The sequence below is a fragment of the Nipponia nippon genome, unplaced genomic scaffold, assembly GCF_047370975.1.
Source record: "Nipponia nippon isolate SJK-2023a ecotype South Korea unplaced genomic scaffold, ASM4737097v1 scaffold_2, whole genome shotgun sequence".
Taxonomy (NCBI): domain Eukaryota; kingdom Metazoa; phylum Chordata; class Aves; order Pelecaniformes; family Threskiornithidae; genus Nipponia; species Nipponia nippon.
In genome coordinates, this window is record NW_028262336.1 from 130262971 (window position 1) to 130288656 (window position 25686).

General features: G+C 51.2%; 1 protein-coding gene across 1 annotated transcript in view; it reads right to left on the minus strand.

Annotated features, from left to right (window-relative positions):
* The window catches only part of SLCO2B1 (solute carrier organic anion transporter family member 2B1), a 61771-nt gene extending 41005 nt beyond the window's left edge, over positions 1-20766 (minus strand). Inside the window, exons 1-2 of the mRNA XM_087757252.1 lie at positions 20626-20766; positions 6759-6862 (exon numbers count right to left, since the gene is read on the minus strand). Of these exons, the coding sequence (XP_087613378.1) occupies positions 6759-6839 (81 nt within the window). The 5' untranslated portion in view covers positions 6840-6862; positions 20626-20766. The remainder of the gene's footprint in view (positions 1-6758; positions 6863-20625) is intronic.
* Between the last annotated feature and the right edge of the window lie 4920 nt (positions 20767-25686).

Genomic DNA, 25686 nt, shown 5'->3' on the forward strand with positions numbered 1-25686 from the left:
CAACATCTAACATTTCTGCACCATGTGTGTTGAAAGAGCAAAGAGCAAGAGATTTACAAAAACTTGGATACCCATATGGTAACTGCACTAGTTGCTGCACAAAAGTTTTTAGACACAAGTCAGAACCCCAGAGCAAGCAGGGGAACATTTAGAAAGTCAAAATCACGATGCAAATAGTCCAGAAGGAAGAAATAAAGAGGAATGTGAAGACCACTGCTTGCATTTTCTCCAACGTCTGCAGCGATTGTAAGTCAACTAGTTCTAGGGAAACGTCACAGAAAAACTCAGCTTTTTGCAGGATCTGCCAGGCTTTCTGTGTTTCCCACTTCACCACGATGGTGATTTACTTTCCTTAAGGTAGCAAAGTGGGAGGTCTTGCAATGAAAGCTCTGCAAGGCCAAGTCTCCTCCTTGCTCCTCAGGGAGTCATTGCGGGCAACCACCCTAACCACGGGGCATTTTTAGGCTGGGGAATATTTTAATGAGTGAGAAATAGAGAGCTGGTAATTGCTAGTTTGTGATTTCCAGTTTGCCCCATTGTAGCTGTGATGATGGTGGTGGGTGGTCGAGCCCCAGCAGTGTGTCTATCACAGGGCTCCTCTGGGACCTCCCATGATATTTGGTGCAGGGACGACCACAGGCAGACTCAGCTGCCACCCTGTGCCTTTCTCAGCTAGATCTGGGAGACAGCCCATGCCACAGGGCAGGCAGATCCTCTGCATCATCCTTCTGTGCCATCTAGTTACTTTTCCCAAGGACTTGAGGCTGGGGTCCCTCCACACCTAGACTGGGTCTGATGGGGAGGAGAAGATCAGAAGATGACCTGAGTCTGCAGACACCAGCCTTTTCCCAAGACCCAGGCCCTGACACCAGGTTGCAGTCATGGAAAGACAGGAGCAGCCCCAGAGCTGGGTGCTCCCAAAAGCAACCCCAAGCCCAGCTGTCTGGCACCTCTTTCCCATTATGGGCCAAGCCACGCTCACATCCTGCCCCTCTACATCAGTAGATTTAAAACAACTCAGAGAATCCAAACGAGCACTTGTGTAGGCTGAGGAGGAAGGAAGGGAGAGTTTTTTAATGGCCTTTTTTTAATAAACCTCTGTGAAGCATTATTATAAGAACCTGCTCAGGCTCTATGTTGAGATAATACCAAATATCACAGTAGACCAGGGACAGAGGGTGCTTGGTACTGATGCATCCCTGCCAAAAACAACCCCCTTGTAGTGCCAGGGTGTAGAGCAACCTTCCTCCTCCAGAGATGTGCCACCACCACTTCCCACCACCAGTGAGGCATGGACAGCGCCCGAGACATCTTCCTAGTGCCCCAGAGGGAAGAGCAGCATCCCTGCCAGGTCTTCACCCACAGGCAACGACATCCCAACCCAATGTCTACACCCTTCACAACCAGCACTGGGATGAGTACGCCTCTGCTCTACCACACGTCGAACGAGGAGCTTCTCTGCAATTGTGCACTCTCGGAGGAACTCACTGCTTTTCTGCCTTTCTCTGTATTTTTGAATATATTTTTGCAGGCTTTGCTCTACTAAGCCTTGCATTGCGTCAGCAAGGTATTGCTGCTCCCACTTCGCACATGTAAGAGAACAGAGAGATGTACTCAGTCCCAAGCAGCCAATAAATTGCAGAACTGGGGATTAAACAGCAATATCTCCTGTCTCAGTGGTCTGGAAAAAACTTCTTACACAGCTTCCACTGTGTTTCTAGTGTTGATCATGCAGTTTGGCAACAAATCCTCCATGTAAGGGCTCTGAAAACTGCACACACAGTCTTGCTCCAGTTGTCACAGGGAAGTCCCTATCACGCTGTTTCCATGTGTTTGGGAGACTTTTGCTCCTATTTTAAGAAAGGGTTTTGTGCCTTAGCACATGATAAAATCCCGTGCACTGGGCTGTGTTTACAGAGAGGAGAAAATGGGTTTGGGAGGAATCAGCTTGTTCCAGTTTGATCAAAACCAGTTCCGTGTAATTGGGCACAAGTCCCTACCACCGCGCAGAACCACTTGTAATAAAGGCTTGGGGCAGGGACAGCTCTAGTTTGTTCTTGAATTAAAGCACAGAGCAGAAAACATCAAGGGCTGAAGCTCGCACAGAGGGCGAGTGTCCTCAGCCAGATCCTTGACAGCTTTAGGAAGTGGGCACGTGCACGCCATCCCTTGAGGAGGGGTGTTGGATCCACAGCTGTGTCTGCAAACGAACCTGGAAGCCACCTCTGAGGCATGAAGGTCGTTGTGCATGTCCTCAAGGTGCAGGATGGCAACGGGCAGGGTCTGGCAGGGATGGGAAACACGCGGCCGTGGGACCATGGCATCCCCCTGGGGCCACTCACCTTCCCACGCCTGTCCCTACCAAGAGGGGTTTCACCAACCTTGCCGCTGGCACAATGCCTCGAAACATGTGCACCTCAGACAACCCAGCAGTGATCACATTAGCAACCACAGTCTTCAAATGTCCAAGTGGCCTTTCAGGTCTTCCAGATATCCCAGTTTTATTGGCCAAAACCTCTTTACATTGACTACAATGGACTATGCTTTACTGCCCAGCAAGTCATTGCTCTCCATCTGCTGCTTCTTCATCTGCAGGTGAACTGCTGCTGTAACACACACATAGTCTTTCCAAAAAAGTTTCTCCTTCTGTAGCAGCCTCCATCAGAGGATCCCAAACTACTTTTCCATGTCTTTGCATAAGCAGCTCTTCAGCAGAACTGCTCTTCCCAACTCATGTGTCCGGCATGGGATGCAAAACGCTCCTTGAAGCCAAGACAAGATATTGCACTTCACTGGAAGCAGCAGCAGACCTGATTTAATCTGCTCTGATGGACTGCAGGAATTCATGCCAGGTGTCTTAAAGGCTCATCAGCTCTAGGAGCATTCCCCAGAAGGACAATTTTGAGTTATGCTTCTCAGTTGCCTTTTGACACGTGGCAACTAGTTTTCGTGTCACACTCTCTCTCTCTGTAGATATATATATATAAAAAAATTGCAGTGCTGTGATTTTTGGTCCTTCAGCCACTTCAAACACATAAACCACATTGTGCAATGATTTTGTGTTTCTGCAAGAATCATTCAAACCCTGGACTTGAAGTTATGTTTTCTGAGCAAGTCATTTAGAAACCGGACAGGGTGACCTAAGTTCTTGAAAGCAAAAAAACCCAAACAACAAAAAAAAGAAACCCCCAAAAAAAGAGATCTAGGGAAAACATCCTGTGCTGAGTATAATTGCGTGCTTGGTGACACGCATGGTCAGGTCAGCTCTGTCTTTGGGGTAAAAACAAGTCTTTCAGAAGTTTAATGTGAAACATGGAATTGGAAAAGAGGATTTGCTCTCCTTGGCTGTGGGCTGCAGGCAGGATAACGCCGGGCAATGCCAGGGTAATTCCTGGCAACGGCTTCAACGAGTTTGGTCCCAGCCTGCTGCGATTGCAATCATCCCTGCAGCCTCCTGCAATGCTGCTCTGACCTGGAGGGATCAGTCAGGGTTTCTCTGCTGAGCTTTCCCAGCAGAAATTCAGCAGTAGGGCGTCCATCAGGAGCAGAAATGGTCTCCACCAAAATCCCTCACTTTCTGCCCTTCTCAGAGTGGGCTCCAGGGACCCTTCAGAAAGCAGCAGACCCTAGCAACCACGGGCAGTTGCAGAGCTGCCCATTGCCCTGCCCAGGTCTGGCCTGCAATATTCTCCATGAAGAGTTTCCTCTACATCTACCTTCACAGACACCTTCGCTCAGCAAAATAGATGTTGATTCTGCTCACAGACCCAAGCTGACTTTGCACCTCAGCGGCTTTAATCTTTGAAGTTTCAAACCCCTTTAAAATTTCTCTGCAAGGAAAAATCAAAGGGATTTTATTTTTAAAGATAACCTTGCTGACATGTAAAAAAACCCTAGAGCTGAATGGACTGAAAAGGGGATTGGGGGAGAAACCTCAGGACTGTATGGCACCGAGCTCTCCCCTCTCCTGTGCCTCCAGCCTCTGGTGACTTCTGAGCTCATTTCCCCTCTGCCATCAGGGATAAGGGTGATTAAATTACCAGCATTTGTAAAAAAAAAAAAAAAAAACAAAAAAAAAAACAAAAAACCAAACCTAAAATCTTCCCCACAAAAGTGACAGAGAAATCTTAAACCTTTAACACTGGCTGTCATCTTTTGCTCTACAACCTAGTGAGACTCTCTAATGAGTCAGATAATTATCTTCCAGCTACTCTGAAAGTATCATTAAATCGGTGATAGTGTTGCCAGTATTGATAAGGTGCAAACGATTCAACCAAAGGAGAATGAACCAGCCCGTGGTTCTGCAAAGAGCTCCAGTACTTAAAGGGGAGCTACAAAGAAGATGGAGACCCCCTTTTTACAAGGAGTCCCATGGTGAGGACAAGGGTAACGGGTACAAGTTACTCCCAGGGAGATTCCGACTGGACACGAGAGGAAAATTTTTCACCATGAGAACAGTCAATCATGGGAATAATCTCCCCAGGGAAGGGTTGGCTCTGCTACGCTGAACACGTTTAAGACTCAGCTGGACATGGTGCTGGGCCATCTCGTCTAGATTGTGCTCTTGCCTAGAAAGGTTGGGCCAGATGATCCTTGAGGTCCCTTCCAACCTGGGATTCTATGATTCTATGGTTCTATGATTCCATGATTCAAACGCTCAGGTGGAGAGGACCTGAGGTTGCACTGAGTCCAGCAGGACACTTAGAGCATTGCATTGCCGTAAGACTTTGAAGAAGCAAGGTTTATGTGACTGGCTCTGGCTTATGTTAAAATTGAATGAAAAGACAACAGAGAAAGAATGAGGAATCTGATCTCCCAACTTACCAAGCCACTACCAACTCTCCTAAGTAAATGAGACCATCATTTCCCGCACGTGCTTGCAGTGACATGCTAAGAAAAGCTCATGTGAAATCATGTATGTGCATACTGCATGTGTACAAAGAATATCCCCAAACCTGTGGCTGCATAATAACAGAAAAAGCATTTTCCACCTTGTTCTCCGTTTATTCACCCAGCAGTTATTGATCTGCTCCCACATCATACCACCTTTGGCTCCCCCAGACCCCTGTGTCTCCAGCTGCCACTTTGCAGTAGCCTATTCCCATTGCAAAACGCTCCGTACCTGTTATCTCTTTGTTTAAACACGAGCATCTTGAATGTTGGTGCTCACAAGCCAAACGACATGCTCCACTGAACATAGAGATTGTCATCCAGCTAGACCAACAGTTGGCTTAGCTTTAGTTTCCTGCTTCCTTGTGATGTGTAAGAAAAGAGCATAAAATTTCCAAAATGTCCTTTTTGTAGAAAAGAGGATGGAAATATCAACTTGATTCTGACGCAAGCTGAGAACTCGCTTTTTCCAACAATACTGTGGTCAACACTACTACTTTCACTTTGCAGATGCTTGTCTTATCTAAATGTTTACACCTTTTTTTCTTTTAAGTGTTGCTACACTGGTCCAATAGTATCTTCTAGCAGACCACCAGTGGCGTGATCATCATCGTTACATGGGATTTTTTAAAAATGCCATTAGCGCTATACAAAGAGAAAAGGATTCCTCACCACCTCCATGAGCCAAGGATCACGGGTCCTCCTCTGCAAACAACTGAGCATGCAAACATCTTTGCAAATAATGAGCTGAGGAGCCCCTCTGGTGCCAACACAGCCATGGGCAGGAGGTGAGAGGCCATGAATATCTGCAGGCAAGCTCAGGATCAGCGTGCTAACCCCACACAGGTAGCACTGGCCCCACTACCAGAAGATCTCAGCTTCTAGTGCATCCAGCCTCATGCCTCTTCCCAGCTTTGAGAAAGGGAGAAAAAGGGACCTTCACCCTGGGTTCCCCATGGCTCAGCGGTTTGGGTGCTCCAGGACAGAGGAGACGTGGCTTCACACCCATGTTGGCAAGTTGAGCCGGTCCGCTGCCTTCCCTGGGCAACCCTCTGACCATCAGACTGCTGTGCAGAAGTGCCCATGACCTCCTGCCATCCCCACCACAACCAACTTTTGGGGCTTCTCCAAAGGGCTTAATGAAGTCCACTCATCTGGTTGCCTGCACTGGACCTGGCAGAGCTCTTGGGTGGAGGTATGGAGGAAACATCTCCCTGCGTGCCCCCAGGTACCCAACAGCAAAACAAGAGGAGCTGGGTGAACTTACACCAGGGTCAGGCGGCATTGCAGGGCGGGTGGCCTGAATCATTGCTTAGGACATATGTTTTCAGTGAATAAATTCAAGCAAGGGCAGGGTTTAAGCCAGCTAGATGCCATTCCTTGCCTAAATGGGGGCTAATACCCAAAGCTTTGCAGGCTGCTCTGTGCTGACCTCCAAGAGCGAGCACTGATTCCCCCTTTCCTCCACCTCTGCTGTCCCCATTACATGCATGCATTTATCATGGATATCATAAAAAAATTATTTTCATGAAGACTGAGGCTCATAGCTGCTTTAAGATCTGGGATTTGTTTCTCTTGAAGGTTTGCTTTGGACTCTGGGAGTTTCACTGACAGAAGTTAAATACTGCAGAAGCTGAAAGTTAAACTTGCATTGCAACATCGCTGTCCCACAGCTTGCTTTTGGACGGATCCGGCTGCACAGCCAATGGCACTTCTGCTGTACGGAGCACCCGGAGTGTCTTCCAAATACGTTTTGTAAACAGAAATTCCACCAATGCCTTCTGCAGAAAGCTAAAGTCCTCTTTACCAGGCAGATAATCCAAGGGGGCGGGGGGGGGGGGGGGGTATAACAAGCAGGGGCTATTTACCTTGATACTGAGAAATGGGTTCCTGCAGAATGCTTTCCGGGACTGATCCAGGTAGCTGCTCTTTGTAGCAGTACTCGTCATTCTGTCAGGTCTGCTTTATCCGCCTGCCAAAATAAATCATTCAGCTCAATGCTACATTCATCTGCCTGAATTCGCCTTGCTCAGCACAGGAAAATCCTGTCGTGCTTTGCAAACACCCACACAGCAAGCGCAGGGTCGTCATAAGCAATTATTAATTATTCCTGGTTTTCATTTTCTTTCAGCGCTTCGCTTCTGCAGAGCAAAAAAGCAGCATGCAAAACACTAACACGCTCATCACCAGGGTACATGAGGAGTTAAAAATTATCAATCGTTTCACTTCAAAGCAGTGCTGGGCCAGGATCTTGGTATTCCTAAATCCCAGCCATACCAGAGCATAACTGGGGCCAATGCTCTTCAACATAATCAAGGCAATATTGTTTAAACATTATCTGGGTGAGTACTGTTTAATTGTTATCCTTATCAATGACCTGGGTGATGGGGCAGAGTGCACCCTCCACCAGCTGGCAGGGGATGCAAGACCGGGAGCAGCGACTGACACGGCCGAAAGCTGTGCTGCCATCCAGAGGGACCTCAACTGATCGGAGAACCCCATGAAGTTCAACCAGGAGAAGTGCAAAGTCCTGCTGCTGGGGAGGAACAACCCCAGTCACCAGCACAGGCTGGCATCCAACCAGCTCTGCAGAGAAGGACCTTGGTTGAACACGAGCCAGCAATGCTCCCGCATGGCAAGGAAAGCCAGCTGGGCTGCTTTAGGAGGAGTGTTGACACGATCTCCAGAGTTCCCTTCCAACCTCAGCCATTCTGTGGTCCTGTAACAACCATTTCACTACCCCTAGGAGGAAGGAGGGCAATCTCTACTGTCCCGAATTATGGGACTCTGATTGCTCTGATCGACCCCTTCATATCCTTGAAACACACAGGACATCTTGGCTTCTTTTTGTCCGGTATCAACCACACACCTAGATCAACCATCCCGATTAGTAAATGGATCTCCAGACCTCCCCTAATCCCGCTCTGAACCCCAGCCACAAGGAGCATCCTAGGGTCCTCCTGTGGTGGCTGGGGCAGGCTCTGGTCTCCACTGTGCTGGTGTGAATCTCCTTGAGCCTTATTCTCCTTCCCACAGTAGTGCAGCTCCACAAACCCCAGAGCAACTCCTCTGATTTGGTTAGATACGGCTGAGGCCAGGATCCAGCCTCCATGTTACGGATTGCACTATGTCAAGCTGTCTTAGCTTTCTAGGTACATTTGCAGTAGGCATTACACAGCGACACTGTAGTTGAAGGTCAATGCTACAGAGTGAGAAAAATACCCACAGCATTGAAGAGACGGGAAAAGGGGTTGGAAGGAAAAAACCCAGCTGGGAATTAGCTCAGCTCTTGAACGGTGCTGGAGCAGTCTTGGGCCAAGTGTGAGGGATCTGCCCAGACACGAAGATCCCACCAAGGTGAGGCCAAGCTCACCAGCTGCAGCTGAGGTCACATTTGCCGCTAAATGTCCTCATGGGATGTAACTGGTTTCAGCTCCCCATCACACAGGGCTGATGGATGCACCAGGGCAAGGCGTGCAGAAGTGTGTGCATGAGGTCAAGCAGCTTTGGAGACGCTGGCTGGCCAAACTGCCTTCCCAAGAGCAGGCTACAGACAACCTAAATGCCTAAATGAGGGTGGGTTTTGGGGAGTCCCCTATGGGCTCAGAGGCAGGAGGCACAGGCAGCTCCTGCCTGCAGGAGGGGAGTTCAGCAAGCCCTTCTCCATCCCTCCATACACTGGGTCTCCGATGGATTAAAGCCCTCCTTTCCTGCCTCTCGTTTTCACCCACGGTGTTTTTGCATCGTCCCTGGCAGAATCCTTCTGTGCTTGCTTTCTGCCTCCCAACCACCACCTAAATTTAACCACGCAAAGAAATGTAAATCTGCGGGCAGCCACCGTCCCCTTCCCTGCACCGCTGACCTCCTTCCCTTCGGATCTGCGCTCCCTCCTCCCTGGCTGCACCGGTGGAGTGAATGATGTGCGGCAGGACGATGTTTTTGTTGGGTTTTTAGTACCCAGACTTCCTGCTCAGGAAGCGGTATTGTTTGGAGGCACGTTAAACCCATTAGGCTTTAGCTTGTTGTGCAGTACACTCTAATAGATGTTTCCATCTCAGCGGCATCTGCAAGCTCCACAGCAAATGAGGTGAAAGGCTTTACATTATTATTTTGCGTAATTCTATTTTCCCCATGATGAGATGCAAAGGAGCAAGTACCGTAGCCTCAAACAAATTAACAAATGTATGGGCTGATGTAAATTCGAGCAAGAGGAGACTGTCTTAACTGTGGCATTTATACAACCCTTAAGTGCACAGCACAGGAGAGGTAAATTCAAGAGGGGGACCTGCATACCACTGAGTTACAAGCTCCATGGCATCCTCTGCAAAAAGCAATTGCTGCCCTCAGCCCCATTTCAAGAGACGAGATATTGCTACAACAAAATACAGGATGGGATCAATAAAGTAAATTCGTTCGTAAATTAAAGCATCCATGAAAAGCTCCCCTGAACCTCTGGAGGGTTAAGCAGTGCAGGAGCAAAAACACCTGCCTGTCTCCAGACCACGGCATCCAATATTGCCTGCCTCTGGGAGCAGCGCTGTGATTAATTATTTACAGCTACCGACTTTGTTGCTGGAGCCTCTTGAAAGCTCAGGGGCTACACAGGGGAAAGAAAAAGGGTGCCAAGGTAGCAAGGGAGGAAACCAAAAGGAGTCTGAGCCCAGATTTGCAGGGACGGGCATGTTCATGGAGCTGGTAACCACTGTAGGCTTAATGCCCTTCTTTCCCTTGTTAACTGCATTAATGTCTTTGCTAGCCCTCCTCACCAAAGACGCGCTCGAGCAGACCTGCAAACAACAAATCCTGTGGTCTCTAGCAGTATTTTGGTCCCCCTGCCCATCCTTTCCAGGCCTTCCTTTAGATGTGTGCATCCTTTAACCCTTCAGGGCATCCATGAAGCTGGAACATCTGGAAATAGTCCAACCTCTTCCCTAATCAGCTTTCATAGTCTTCTTGGTAGAAGAAAATGATAGAAAGCACTGGTTGAAACATTTTCACTAATCCCTGCCCAAACAGGGTGTAAAAGCCCCTTGCCCTTTGCTGTGCACCACAATCACCCCAAATTTCCCACACTGCCACGGAGGAACTCGGTTCTTCTTTCTCCAGGGGAGTCCCTTGCGTTAAGGACGACCTGCATCATCTGTCAGCAGCTGGTGGCCAAGGATGCACAGCCAAGTCCAACTCCATCCCACCATGCACCCCTTCATCTCGCCTTCGGCACGGTTTCCTACTTCCATTTCAGTATTACCTGAGAGTGGGCAGTGCCTGCGAAAGAGGGAGGTGGGTGAGCCACCGAGAGACCCGAGGGGAAACACTCAGCAGGGATCTGAAATGCTGCAAAGGTTGCCAGCCGTTAAAAAGGAGAATAACCGATTGCATTCGGATACTGTTCATCCACAACGCTTCTTTAAGAAAAAAATGAAACAGAAAAGTACTTTGATCCAGCACAAAGGACAATGAGCAGACCAAATAAAAAGGCAGATAAGACTTAATTGATAAAAAAGATTGCATGAAGATAACAGCATGCTAAGGTCAGTCTGGTTCTTGTTTCCTTAGACTGGATCGAGCCCATTTTGCTCAGCCCAGCTCTCCCATAACACATTGTATCTCCTCTGGGGATGGCTCTTGCTTGGCAAGAGCCGCATTTTTCTCCCAGTGGATGGACGTCTCCAGATGGAAAGGAAGATTATTTTCGATTAATGCAATTTCTCCTGGGTAAGGTCAAGAGGTGTCACTGAATTTGCTCCTCTGCGGAAGGAGGCAGAACTGGTGCTGCAGGATTGGTGCTGCAGGCTGGGTACGGCAGGGGAAGGAGGCAGAAAGGAAGGATGAGATAGCAAATACCAGCAGATGTACCTGCATCAGAGTAAGGAGAGAGGAAAGCAAAAAGACCAAAACCCAACAGGACTGGCATGGGGGGGATGTGCCTGGTGCGGGTCTGCAGCCCTCAGCTCCCTGACGGCCCAAGGGAGCATCCTGGGAAGAGGACACACAGTGGGAATTGCTACTCCTGCCTTGCTCCAAGCATCCCCGTGCGTTCACCGTGGTACCCATGGAGCACACGGGCTACGCCAGTGCAATGGGAAAAGGTGAGAAATAGTCAGTCCCGGAGTGCCAGCCCTTGATTTCAGAGACCCTGACCCAAACCCGCTCCCAGACCAGCCCTGCAGGACCAGGACCGACAGCACCCCGCTGCCAACCTCAGCTCCGGAGCAAGCTGCTTCCCATCTTTGTGCCTCAGTTTCCACAAGAACAAGCCAGGGAATAGACACTTGCCCCTATAAAGTGTTTGGGGAAGAGTGGATAAACTGGGACAGGCAAAGGCCATGGGTTGCAACAGCGGGGGCTGACTTAGCACAGCGGGCGCCATTCCCTGGCCACGCTGGGGAGGAAAGGGTGCTGCAAAGACCCTTGCTTGCTCCTCCCCGCACCTTCTGCAGGCTGCACCCCACTGTGCCCGCGAAGGAATTTTGTCTTAAACAATAAAGCACAAGCTGAGATGTTGCTGCAAGAGCTTGGACTTCCTAACGACTTCCACAGCATCCCTGCAGCCGAGCATCTGCTCCACGTCAAACCGCCTCCTCCAGCTCAAAACCGCATGTGGAGGGTGTCAGACCAACTTAACAGCAGAGGTTTTAAGTAAAACACTGTGTTTGCTTTTCAGGGTGCCATGACGGGGGCAGCTTCGGTGCCTCTCACAGCTGCAGGAGGTGAGTAAGCTCCTTCCCAGAAAAGCGTTTTTGCAAGGCCTTTTTGCAAGCAGTGACACCACGTCTGCAGCATCACAAGGAAGGAACTAACCCTGGCGCTGCGAGACCAGGCTCTTGCAGACGCCGTGAATGCAGCACGCCAGCACCGTTTATAAACACAAGACCGAAATGACCATCCCACCTATCTTAATTAGCCACCCGAGAGCAATTAGGCTGTGTTTGCACAACATACCACAATTATACAATGTGTTTAATGAACATCAGAGGCTGCTGTTTGCGAGCTGGGGAATGCTGTCTAAAGGTCTGGGGTGGCTGAAGAACGGGGCTCCAGCCACAGGCAAATCCCTGCCTGCAGGAGTGAGGGCAGAGGTTGCCCCGAGCTTGGCAGCACCCCCGCTCCTCCCCGAGCTCCCTCCAGCCAGCCCCAGAGACGTGGCTTCTGCATGTTGGGCTATTGGTGCTGGCGATGGGACATCTCTGCAAAGCTGGAGTAGATGCCACTGCTTGACTTCAGTCCTCTGCTCCTGGTGAGACACTAATCAGGACAACACGGCCGCTGGAAGCCTGCTTGGAGAGCTGATGGCCTCTTGCTCACCAAAGGGGATGAGCTTGCCCCATACAGGGATGGGAAGGGATGTCTGAGAAACACAACGGTGGGGAAAAGAGTGATGGCAAAGGAATTTTTCTCCCTGAACACCTCCCGATGGAGGTGCCTTAGCAGCGGGGGTCTCCTCCTCCTGAGATAGTCTTCACCATGGATGGCAAGCACAGACATCTGCTCCCCATCACACCTCCGCATCTCACTAGCTCACAGAGCAGCCCGGTGCTGCAGTTCTGCTCTGAGAAACCCCTCTGAGCATCTTCATCCAAACACTTCGTTATTCGTTCTCCTTTCCCCTCCTCGACCACGAGGAGCGAAGCCCCATGGCGAAGCAGCTGCTGCAGCCCACCCCAGTGTTTCTGCACCGCTCTCTTGGGTGTAGCTATACCCATCAGCTCCGACACGGCCGTGCTCATTCACACACATCAGAGGGGAGAGGTACCTCAGCCCAGCGAGATATTTATGACGCCAAACGCTGCTCTGTTGGAGCTCTCAGTGGTGTGTTTCACCTTTTCTCCCCCAAATCACAGGAGTGTGAAATTCATTTGCTAGGGAGAACCAGCCCCCGTGAGGCTGGTGTTGGGTGGGATGCAGGGCGACAGGCAGAAGTGGCAGGATCCGTGACCGCAAGCGGTGTTACTGACCCTGGCACAAAGCCCTTTAAAGCCAGCGCTGCACCCTGATGAAGCAGAAAATTGCTTCTTTATACACCTGCAAGTAAACTCTCAAGCAAAATTGCTTCTCCTATAAAACTCAGAGGGATTTTCCGTGCTCAACAGCGGTGTTTAGGAGTCTAGCTAGGTGCACGGGTGGCCGGGTTTCACCAAGGATGACCTCTGGGAGACCACGTTTTCGGTGCAGGGACTCAGTGGAGCGGCTCATGCAGCAGGACCCCAACCAGCAGCCACCAAGCACATGCAGGATTTACTCATTTACTCCAGGGAAGGTGATGGATGGATGGTTGTTCAGAGAGCAAAGGTGCCTGATGCTGCAGATCCATCAGCTGATATTATTCCTTTAGTTATGCATGAAGGATTTGTCCTCAGAGCCCCATTTTCTCCACATTTTTGGCCTGGGTCACAGCATCTCTCGGGAAGGCAGAGCCTGGCACGACAAGCCCCGGGTGCTGTGGGTACAGGGAGCTGAGCTTGGACGTTGCCAGCAGGCCAGTCCCACACCAACTGATGCCGTCAGGCTACGATGAAAGATTGCCATTAATTACAGCCTTGCTTGCCTGACGTCACCGCTCCCAGGAGCCAGCGACCTGCAAAGTGGCAAAGCAGGGGGCTACAATCTGGGGAATAGCCCCCATACATACAGAGCTTGGCCAGATGATCCCATAAACATTTGCAGCACAGATTACGCTGCTCCACTTGTCCCCAGGCTGTCCTTTCTTTGACACCAGGGCAACAGAAGTACCCCAAAACCTCCCAGTTTCTCTGGGACTTGCACAATGGTCCCGACCGCGATAGCAGGGGACCGGGCTCGGTGGCACCAGACTCCTGTCCCATTCCCGAGGACATAAATCTATCACAACGCCTTTATTAATAGCAGCGCAGCTCCTGTTAGCTGAACAAGGAAAAGCACGCGCTGGGCTCAGCAGAGCTTGAGTAAATAACGGCGAATCTAACACAGCAAATTAAATCCCAGCAGGGGAGACAAAATGCCAGCAAATATCCCGTAATCTGTCTTCCTTCTGCTGTATTTCTAGATAATTTACATTCACCGGTGGTAAAACTGGAATAGTGTCAGTGTGTGTATTTATTAGCATGCCTGTGTTAAATGGGAAGCCGGCTTGGAAAATGTGGGTGCAAAGATGCTTTATAATCCAATATATACACATCATTCCTTCCCTGGAAAAAGACGGAGGGATAAAATGGATGTGTAGATGTGCCCGAAAGCTGTTTCCATTTTGCACCAACTGGCAAAAAGAAAGTGAAAATGAGATCAGCCCAGCTCAGTGACTCTTTATAATGAGGAATGTGTCAGGGCTGACACGTCCCGGAAACCCCACATAAAGCTAAGCAAAAGGTAATCTGTTACTGAGAAATTAAAAGATTAGAAGAAAGAGAAAAACTGGTGTTGAAACCCATGAAACGCAACCACGGGCGATGAGGAAGAGGCACCAGCCCTGCTCCGGTGCGGGCAGGACCGGCTGCTCTCCGGAGGTCCCTGCCAGCCCCAGCCCCCTCTGACTTGGGAATGGTGAAGCCCTCCTCCCCATTTTTGTGATGAGGTCTCACAGACCTCCCTCCCCTCCTCGGCAGGCCCTGCCAGATGCTGGAGCCCTTCTTGGAGGTGTCCTCACCTGCTCCAGCACTGGAAGATGTGGTGAAGGGGTTGGAGCTCACCTGGCGGTACCGAAACAGAGATGGGAGCTCTCACGCCATCCCCCATGGAGATGAGGCACTGCAAAAGGGTCATGTGGAGGAGCTGGAGCTGTGGGTGCCGTCATGAAGCTGTGGGCTTCACCTGACCCTACATCTGCACTGGGGACACCTGCCCCTGAGCCACCTCCTGGACTACGCTTGCATCCAGCAGAGAGACCATCACAGCCCAACCCCACCCGACGTGGCCACCAAGTATGACAGCCAGTCACACCCTCAAGGTCTATTCGTTAATGGCAAAGGCAGCAACTTATCCAGCCTGAGGACACGGTGCAAAGTCCAGCGGCCTGATGTCAGGTGAGATCAGCTGCAGTCGCACTCCTTCCCTGGGGGAACACATGGGAGGATGAAAGAGAGAGGGTCTCCCCACTGCAAAAAAATGGGTTGCTTTTTGGTGGTCGTTTCTGAGAGAGAATGCAGCTTTTCTGTAGCCCTGCAGATCAAGGCCAGCAGAGCCACAAACACGGCACGGGGCTGTCCCCATGTGTTGGATGACCTTCGTGGTGGCGATTACCATCATCATGCATCCTTGAGAAGAAGCCAGCGTTCATCTCAAGGGCTGAGGTGGCCTCGCCTGCAAGAGGGGAAAGCACCCAAGAGCAATAGTGGCTCGGAGCGCAGAGGGAACGGGCGAGGGAGGTGTTGTGGCTGAGATCCCCAATCTCAGCAAGCTGCACAAGCGGCAAGGCTGGGAATTGCATAATAACATGAATCATTTGTAGGGTTTCATTTTCAAAGGCTGCTCAGGGCTCCAGAGCCGCGGGGGTCTGGTACCTCCAGAGACCCTCTGCTCTCCGTCTCACTCCTGCTGCTTCCCAAGCTCTCGCGGGATGCATCCCGCTCCGTGCAAAAGCAACGTCTCGTGAAACCTCGGCGCAGCTCCTGCCCTTGTTTCTCCCCGTGTGAACTATGGGTTTGTTTGTGCTGGCAGATGTGCTGTGGGGAAATGCGCTTCAGCTCAAGGACATGTAGGACGTTTGCCAGACCGGGAGCTCACGGCTTTGCAAGTTTTACTCCTTCTCTATAAGATTTTAGGCAGTATGTTGAATAAAAGGTTAGCCCTGTCCTTTGGACCATGCCAGATGCTGAGCATACTCTCGTACGGGGAACGAACAGATGTGTGTACTACAGAAAAGTGATGTCTTGTATCCTCGGTGGGGATTTCTTATTTTAGCACCACCTCCTGTGTGTTTGGCAGGGAAATACTCCCTGCTTCAAGCAGCTCAGAACCTCCAGGATAGGAGTTAAAATGATGAATTAAGTATGAAAAGCCCTTTCCCCAGCGGGGACCTGCCTTTCCCTAGGCTGCAGACACGGTGCTCGAGTCTATGGAGAAACATCTGCCTAGGGAAGTCTGAAGGAAGGTGATCCCAAACCAGAGTTTTTTTAATTTGGGGTTTTATACACCGTAAATACCTTCCTGATAATTTTTTTCCTCCATACCTTACTGATGCTTGGACAGGAGTGAAGACTGAGAAAAAGACAGGCTTTTTGCTGAGCGTTTCCAAAGAGCTGTGACTTTGTAGTGCTGTTTGCAAGGAGCAGCTGGAGGAAACGTATGAAAGCGAGAAAAAGGCAGCAGCCAGAGGGGCTCCAGAGCCTGACGGATGCAAACACACTCCGACGAGAAAATCTAACTTTTCAAAGGGGAAGCAATTGCAAAATGAAAAGCAGGAGACGCTGCAAAAGCCTCGTGCCTTGTACACGCAGCCTGAATCAAAGTCCCAATAGCTTCCTGGAGCACAGTCTTCCTGGAGCAATCTAGATGATGTTTGCTATAGATTATCTATAACAAAAAAAAAAAAAAGCAGCCGGATTTTCCATCCGCACACACGGTCTGCCCAGGACCATGGACCTGATCCCCCAAGCTGATGCTGAGTATTGCGTGAGGAGCACCCACACACCAATACACTTGCTTCCTACCCATTTATTTCCATGGGACATTCAAGGGTGGCTCTCTTCTCCCTCCAGACTAATCCATAGATTAGCAGTCAAAGCATCCCCAAATTCTGGGGGGAGACCAGTAAGATTTGCTTCACTGGGACCTGTGAACAATGCCGGCCCACAGGCAAGAGGACTTGATGAGAGGGCAGGTGCAGAGAAATGCTGCTACGATGAACAGGGAACTGAGAGTAGAGCTTAGGAGAAGTGAAAAACTTCCTTAGCCAGCAAAAGAGAGGCAGAGAGGAGCTGTTTATAAAAACCCAGGAGGAACACTGAGGGTGGAGGAGAGCTGGTGACATTATGGGGCAACGTTGGGACAAGGAGCAAGCGCTGGAGCAAGTCCCAGCCCAGCGCAGCCATCGGGGGCTGGAGCTGGCACGGGAAAGGGAAGAAATGCCGATATTTTGGGCAGCAGGGGGAATTAATTCATGTCACAACTAAATGTCATTCTTCCATTATTTAATATTAATGGACTGCAGAAAGTCGTCTTTATTATGGAGGGTTATTGCTTCTTTTCTTTTTGCTGCCAGGTTTTTTTACATCCTTTGGAAGAAACATCTCCTGCTGACCCCGAGAGCAGGTACAGGCCGGCACGCTCAGACGGATCAAGGAAGCCCAGTGAAAAAGGAGATTATTTTCTGGAAGTCCCCAGACCTGCAGCTGGAGCCACATCTGGCCCCAGCTGAGCTGCCTGTCCGCAGCCCGGCACCTGGCCGGCGGCAAGCCCTCTCCTGCATCCCTTTGAGCAATCTTGTCCCGGGGCTTCTCCAGCCAGCCACCCACTATCGATCTCTCCCGGAGGGTGTTGCAGAGCCTTGCAGTATTGGAATCATGTTTCAAGCCAGAAATTCCCCTCGCTGCTCTTGCTGCTTTGCAGCATCTTACACCACTGTCTCCATTTCTTTTGAAAATTGACATTTTCAAAGCCTGGGGGCTGACGACAGGTCCCAAGATGGGTCATAAGGCTCCCAACCCATCCCTCAAGTCCACATTTAGGAAGGTAATGGCTCGAGACACTAAGAATTTAATCCACGGGATGGCTTAAGCCAGGGCACATGCAGCAGGTTCAGGATCAAGCTGGGATGTGCTGCCGAGCTGCAGCGAGAGAAGCATGGTGCAGACCAGCACCCCCAGGGAGACACTGGGACCAAACTGGGAGCCAGGAACCAGAGAGAAAGGGGGGTTGGCATCTATTTTTGACCAGACCAGGATCCCTGGAGACTCCTGGGCTGCTTCAGGGGAGGCAGCAGACCAAGGAGCCCAGCAAGACTGAATGGCTGGGTTACGAGTGCTCAAGTGAGCCAGGACGAAGCATTTCAGAGCCTGGAAATGCCACCCACGCCCATCAGCATGGCTGGCAAAGGCAAGAAAACTGGAAGTGTAGGAGGGAAAATGAATAGAAATGAGAGCACATTGCAAAATATCCAAATAATAAATAAGAAGGAGGAGGACTGGGAGTCAGGAGGGCTCTCACAGCCAGCCTGATGCCAGTGGTTCCCCCAACAGCCCTTCAGAAGCTTTATGAGCGCATTCTCTAATGCTCCTTTCTAATGCTTTTCACCTTTCTGGCATCTTCCACCTGAGCACAAGGCACCAGAGACCAGTGCAGGGCAGGGAGTGGGAAAAAATACAGTCATGAAATTTCTGCAAATAGCTGATAAAAGGCCCTTTGGAGCAGATCGATACGGCTTGGACCACTGGTGAGAAATCAGATCCTGATGGAAGCTTGGATAAAGGATGCTCCATTGCCCGCTGGAGCTGTACCAGCAACTGTGGGCGAGCTGCACTGCACTGCCTCAAGTGGATGCTGTAGGAGGTTATCATGTACAGCTGGTAGGGTGAAATACAGACACAAATTTTGATAAGCTCCTGAAGGAGCTCAGCTCTGGCCTGTTTGTATGGCTGGGTGTCCTTGGTTCTGCTCATAACCAGCCCTAAGCATCTCTCTTTTTTGCCTCATTTGCCCTTGTTCTTTGATTTACTTCAACGTCCTTGACTGGCGTTTTCCTGGACCTGGAGCACTAAGAGCAGCAGTGAAGAGCTCAGTTGGACATGAAGCAGCAGAACCTGATAGCATCATGCTCCAGAGATCCCACTCATTTCCCAGTGCACTGCAGGACTTCCAGCTGGAGAAAGCCCCTGGCAGGGCTGCAAACCCATGCACGCTGTGAAAAGGTGCCTCAGACGTGTCCAGGTGAGACAGGAGGGAGGGAGGGATGTGCCCTCTGACACAGCAATTGCCCCAAAACACCAGAGATATAGGAGATGCAGTGTGCATCCCTACACGCACCTTGCAGAGAGCCTTGGGCATAACGTGCCTCTTACGCGAAGAGAAACCTGCTCAGGAACTGCAGTAACAGGCTTTCCAGCCTCTGCAGATGGACATAAAGCATCCTTGAGCAACCCTGACTCTGTGTCCTGAGGTCTCCCCAAATCACGGAATCATAAAATCGTAGAATCACAGAATCGCTAAGGTTGGAAAGGACCTCTGAGATCACCGAGTCCAACCGTTACCCTAACTGCCAGGCCCACCTCTAAACCCCGTCCCTAAGCACCACATCCACACGTGTTTTGAAGACTTCCAGGGACTATGATGGCACCATGTCCCTGGACAGCCTGTGCCAATGCAAAATAACCCTCTGCTCCCTCTCCCTACAACCTGGATGTAAGTGCGCAGGATGGGGAAGCCTTGCCCCCGGCCCACCAGATCCACAGGGGCTGGAAGCAGAGGGGTGCAACAGCCCCAGCCCAGGGTGGGACATCTCCCCCCCTCCATGTCCCAGCACAGCCATCCCCGTTGTCCCCATGCCCACCAGGGACACAACAGCTGAAACCTGACAACATCACAGAAGTGGGCTGGAAAGGAGCTTAAAGATCATCTGGTTCCAACCCCCTGCCATGGGCAGAGACACCTTCCACTAGACCAGGTTGCTCAGAGCCCCATCCAACCTGGCCTTGAACCCCTCCAGGGCAGTAAGCGTGGCCAACGCATGATCAGCTGGGCTGTGCGAAGCGCAGCACCTTCTTCCAGCCTTTAGCCTCACCTTTAACTGTTAAAAATCAGGGTTTACAGGGAAGACAGGCTGGTCCCACAGCTGACTCCCAGGAGGCTATGCCCACCTCCGAGGCTTTCAGCATTGGCCAAGGGACACGCCAGCTCCACCATTTGCAAGACGCAGGAGAAACCAAGAAGCCTGCTTCACCTTTTCCAGCTAGGGAAAACTCAGCAGGGCACTGGCAGGAGCAGGCAGAAACGGCAGCTCGGCCCCGAACACAGGGCTGAGCCCACACCTCCCCTGAGCAGCCAATGCACCTAAATAAAAGGGACACAACCCATCACCCTGGTCCTGGGCTGTTTGCATCTTCACCCACAGCCTGCAGAGCTGTGGAAAGGCTTTTCCCCCCGGCGTCAACCCTTTCCTGCTCCCTGCCACCAATTTTCCCAGGGCCAGGAGGTCACATCAGCTTTTTCTAACCAACACGGTGATCCTGCTTTGAATCGGTTCCTCTCCCAAGCAATGCACTGCTGGAGAAGCTTGGGTCTGGCCCGGGTCCCCGTGTGGCACCGACACTGTGCCAGCCCAGGCACGGTCAGGTCCACACCTGCCTAGCATCCTCCCCCCCAGCCCGCCAAGACCCGGGGTGAGAAGAGGCATTCCCATAAAAGAAGAAGCAAAACTGTAAGAGAAACCAACCATGGCAGCCTCAGGGACTGGGAAAACTCCCTGCAAAGGGAGAAATAAGTGGAGCTGCCTTATTGGAAAAAAATATTCAAATAAATAAGCACAAACAGAGCGGAAGCGACAAAATACATGTGCAGAAAGCCGGCACGGAGCAGGCGTGCAGAATATTTGTAATTGCTCCTTTTTTTTTTCCCCCCTTTAGCTTTTAAGCTGCTGGAAATATCCAGCTCCTGAGCCAAATGGGTTCACCGAGTCTTGCAAAACAACACGGGGAAAAGCAGCGTGAGAAACTTCACCTCTCCCCAACCCTAAACCCGTCCTGCAGATCGCAGGCAGACCCCGAGCGGGCTCAGGACCAAAGCCACCCTCGGCATCGGGATGGTGCAATGGGCAGCTGCTGCCGTACTCACAATTTCAGGACTCTCCCGATCCCAATCCCACTGCGCCGGGAGCAAAAGTTTCCCTCTGTCAGCGGCTGCTGGGGCCATTCAGTACTTTTACTTCCCAGCCTGGAGGTGGGGATGGGTGTGTGGAGGTGGGGCTTAGGCTGCAATTTCAAAAGCTGGAGCACGTTTTAACCAAAACTTTTGCAATCTCTTTCAATGGGAGGGTTCTTTTTTTCCTTCTGAAGTTGCAATCCAAAAATGACAGAGCTGCCCATGTGGTTTGCTGATACAGGGCTTTGCAAACTGCTTATGCTGTCCCAGTCCTAACTGGTCTTTGCTTTCACTCCGTCTTCTGGCTCCCGTCCCATCTCCCCTCCACAAAAGGGTCCCATCCCTCCCGGGCTTTTTGCTGACGTTCATTTTCTTATTCCAATTTGTTGCATTTATTTCTTTAACTTTCGAAGCTGTGGTGTTAGCCTGGGATTTGTGATGGGGAGTGTTTGTTTATATAACCCTGGGTTATTTATTTTTCAGTAACTCTCCCCATCGCTTTTTTGCACTAAGGCATTTCCAGATAAGAACCAGAGGAGTTAACAAACCGGCAGGCCCAGTTAACTCCGTCAAAGGGAAGCTGAGATTTCTCCCTTTGGGATTCTTCTGGTGCCTTCGTGTGTTTGGGCTGCGGGCAGGCATCGGGGATCTTCTCTCCTTGCTTGAACCCCGCGATTCTCTGCCTGGCTGCTGGCACAGCTCCTTCCCGTCCCCACCAACCTTTGCTGTGTGTTCCTCCTCCTCACCCCTGGTTGTTGGGTTTGCTCCATCTGCTGTCGGCTTGGCCGGGGACGGTGACCCGTGTGTACCCACAGTGCCACGGATGGAGCTGGCCCTGGCCCCGGCCACCTCCGTGCTGCAGGGAGATGAGGGAGATGAGCTGCTCCCTGCACTCAGACACCACGAACAGGGACGTGGGGTGAAAGCAGACAGCTACCAATTTGTTCTGGAAATGCATCGGCAAAGAAAAACTCAGTTGTCCCTTTCGCGTGAGCAGGGGTGTGGAGGTGGGCATGCAACCTGACAGTCCCGGGGATCTGCTGCCGAGCATCGCCAGCCAGGTGGAGCAAGATGGGGTTTAGCTCGTCACAGCTGGGGAGAGACCCACGCTCTTTGGGTGGAGGCAGGAGGACGTAGTGCGAGGATGCAGTCCCCAGCGGGAGCTGGCTGGAGGGGCTGTGTTTAACCCGTGGGCTTGGAAATACATCCGAGCACCCAGGGGAGGACCTTGCCCACTTTGGGAGCTCGATCCACCCCAGGAGGTTCTTCTCAGTTACCTCTGCTGAAGGCGGTGATGGAGACATCACCAAACACTGCTGGAGATATTGCAGGTGCTCCAGAGAGCAGCGTAAACTGCCTCTCTCAAAGCAGGTCCCTGGATGTCCATCTCCCAGACCTCCAGCCCCGCTGGCCTTTTGCAGCTTCAAAACTCAGCAGTCCCACAGTTTACTGTGAAACCTGGCTCTCCCCACTCATCCTAATGCTGCTCATACATTTCCCTGCTCAGAAAAGCCAGGAACCTCTCTGCAACCATCTGCAGATGGACGAGCTCAGAGGCAGAGCCCGATTCATAAAGCTTTTAGGTGGGACTGGGAAGTCGGTCCCTCTCCAGCTCCCTCCCATCTCGCCCTCCTCCTGCCACTGTGCCATGGCGGTGGGAAGCCCAGGGGCTGCTCAGGGGCCTGGTAGCTTGCAAAAAGGTCAAGGAGGGAAAGGTTTCAGTAGAGCAACCTCAGTTATGGATCCTCCAAGGCTCAGCCATGCCCTCGGCCCAGGTTTGGTAGTGCTCCAGGGCTGCTACAGCCATCGTTGCCCCCCTTGAGCTTTCAATGGGATGAAGAGGGCAGAGCAAGGCTGGTGTGAGATATGGGACCTGGACAATTAATGCTGAAGGTGTTTTACTGCTTTGCTTGATAACCCACAGTCTCTGGAGGTAACATTTTCAGGACCAAATGCCATGAGACGAGAGGAATCAGCCTCAAGCTGCGCCAGGGGAGGTTTAGGTTGGGTATTAGGAAAAACTTCTTCCCCAAAGGGCTGTCAGGCCCTGGCCCAGGCTGCCCAGGGCAGGGGCTGAGTCCCCATCCCTGGGGGGATTTAAAAGCCAGGGAGATGTGGTGCTTGGGGACATGGTTTAGTGGTGGCCTTGGCAGTGCTGGGTTAACGGTTGGACTCGATGATCTTAAGGGTCTTTTCCAACCTTAACGATTCCAGGATTCTATGAGACTCCATGAGCTGCTGCTCTCTCAGTGGATCGTGCACCCTAATCCTGCAAACGCTTTTGCAAGTTCACCTTATAGTCTCCATAAAAGCTATTTGTGTGCATCTTTTTTCAAAAAAAACCAACCTAACAGGTTTTTTTGAACCTTTTCAAATACCTGGATTTCAAAAGCTCTGGAGGATGAAGCCATCCCTTCACCTGTCACTTGGTCAAAATGCTGCACCCTGCCCAGGCATCACTGCCGGTCCCTCCCGCTGCCTTCCCCGAGGATGCCTGGGTGTACACGGCCCCGGCTGCCCTGAAAATTGGTGTCCGGGGCTGTCTCGGCTGCAAATGGCTGCACAAACCCAGGTGAGGTTTGCCAGGGCAAATTCACACTTGGATTTCATGATGCTGCAGCCTGGAGACGCAGACAGCTGCAAAGTCACATCCAAGGAGAATATAAGGTACCAGGGAAGATGGAGAGACCTTTGGTGGGTTCCCCATTCGCTTTTCATCCCAAAAGCCACAACAAGCTCCCAGATGGAAACTCCAGATGGGATATTTTCCAACTCAGGGATGTGGTGCAGCAGCAGCCGAGAAAGGCACAGCCGCATTTTCCTCTCGTTGGGGTCTGACGGATGGGACAGAGCAGCCATGGGAAACGGGGCACACTGGGCAGAGGGACTTGATGTTTCTGAAGGGAAGATTATCTGCTTTCCCTGCACAAGCTCATTAAATAATAATTAAACAACCGCTTTATTAGCTCTAGCAGCAGAAATACATTTTGCTAAGCAAGAGACAGCCAAATCAGTGCGTTCAAAAATACTCTTCACCCAAGTGACCCTGAGCTGTCCTCCCAAGCAGGGCTGCATCAGACAGATAATGCACTGCAGAGAAAATAAACTTTATCAGCTCTTGTAGGCTCTGCGATATCTCAGGAAGGCATTATTAGATCTAAAAAATGTATTATTAATATTTCACAGCTGCATAACTCCTTTCTTTCCAGAGAGGCTGTGCAGCGTGCACAGACAGCCCCCCAGGACCCACAAAACGTGGTTCATTTGGGAGTGGGAGGTCGGAGCTCTTTGACAGGAGGGAATAACCTGGTGGGAAGAGGAGACTCCCCAGCTGCAAAGGAGCAAGAGGCAGACACCCAAAATGTCCCGGACCAGGGGACCCTCACCCCCCATGCCTAGAGAGCGGCAGGGAAAGGTGGACACCCCTTTCAGCAGCAATATCACGCTGCGATATTGCACGAAAGAAGAGCACCATCTATTGACTCCTCTTCCTCAGCACCTCATTTCTAGCTGCTGTGAGCCGGCACGAGTTTTAGAATCACAGAATCACAGAATCATTTAGGTTGGAAAAGACCCTTAAGGTCATCGAGTCCAACCGTTAACCCAGCGCTGCCAAGGCCACCACTAAACCATGTCCCCAAGCACCACATCTCCCCGGCTTTTAAATCCCCCCAGGGATGGGGACTCAGCCCCTGCCCTGGGCAGCCTGGGCCAGGGCCTGACAGCCCTTTGGGGAAGAAGTTTTTCCCAATACCCAACCCAAACCTGCCCTGGCGCAGCTTGAGGCCGTTCCCTCTCGTCCCATCGCTTGTTCCTGGGGAGAAGAGACCGACCCCCCCGGCTCCAGCCTCCTTTCAGGCAGTTGCGGAGAGCGATGAGGGCTCCCCTCAGCCTCCTCTTCTCCAGGCTGAGCACCCCCAGCTCCCCCAGCCGCTCCTCCCCAGCCTTGGGCTCCAGCCCCTGCCCCAGCCTCGCTGCCCTGCTCTGGCCACGCTCCAGCCCCTCCATGGCCTTCTTGTCCTGCTGGTCCAAGCCGGCTGCACGATGGCACAGCACCGGGTTGCTGCATCTCCATGGTCAGGCAGGCTCCTCCTGCAGTCCGAAAGGCTGCTCATCCGTCTTTTCCCTTGTAGGATGCAAACAGCTTTCTGCAAAGTATTAGAGCTGAAGGGGAATTCGGCTCTAAGCTAAGGGATGCCACGGGATGGCGGGTGCGGCAGCCCAGCCATGGCCATCACGCACTCCCTTGTGCAAGGGGCATACAACAGCCGCCATCCCCTTGGCCTGCGGGAATTCAACCAGCTGTATATGAATTAGCTATACAGGAATTAGCAATATTAATTGGTATTGTATCATGTGGGAAAGGGATGCAGGAAAAAAGCCCATGGACTCCTTGGAAGGAAAGCGTTCCTCTTGGTGCACTAGCCCGTGGCTCCCAGCTCGGAGCCGTCTCCTGCCTGCTGCTGCCACTCTCTGACCAAGAGCTTTCCTGCAGTTCTTTCAGCTTTTAGGTCACTGTAAGCCTTTGACCTTCAAATATTTGGATGCACAGACCCTGAGTGCATCTTGTGTAAATGAAAAGGATAATTTCTATTGAAAATCGAGCATTAAGAAAGTCCCAGAGACTAAAACCTGAATGGGCTACATGAAGTGCTTTAATAAAAAGAAATTATACCAATCTCATTACAGTCAGTTCAGTGCTGTTAAATCCTCTGGAGGACGTGGTGGAAGGCCTATTTCTTGGAACAATTAAAACCGGTTTGCAGCAAACGATAGCAGCACTTATCTTGTACAAAGAGATTATAAAATGGCATGTGTCTGAGATTATAAATGTCCACAGATGAATAAATTGGGGCTTCCAGCCTGGCAGAGGCCATGTTAGCAAGCCCATATCTGCCCAGGCTCTGCTGGTTGCTCCAACTCTGCTCTGGGTCCAAGAGCTAAGCTGGGTTTGCAAAGGAGCAGCTCAGTGTCCTGCACTGGAAATGGGACTCATCTCTACTTGTGGGGCTGAGGCTGATCCTTTTCTGCATG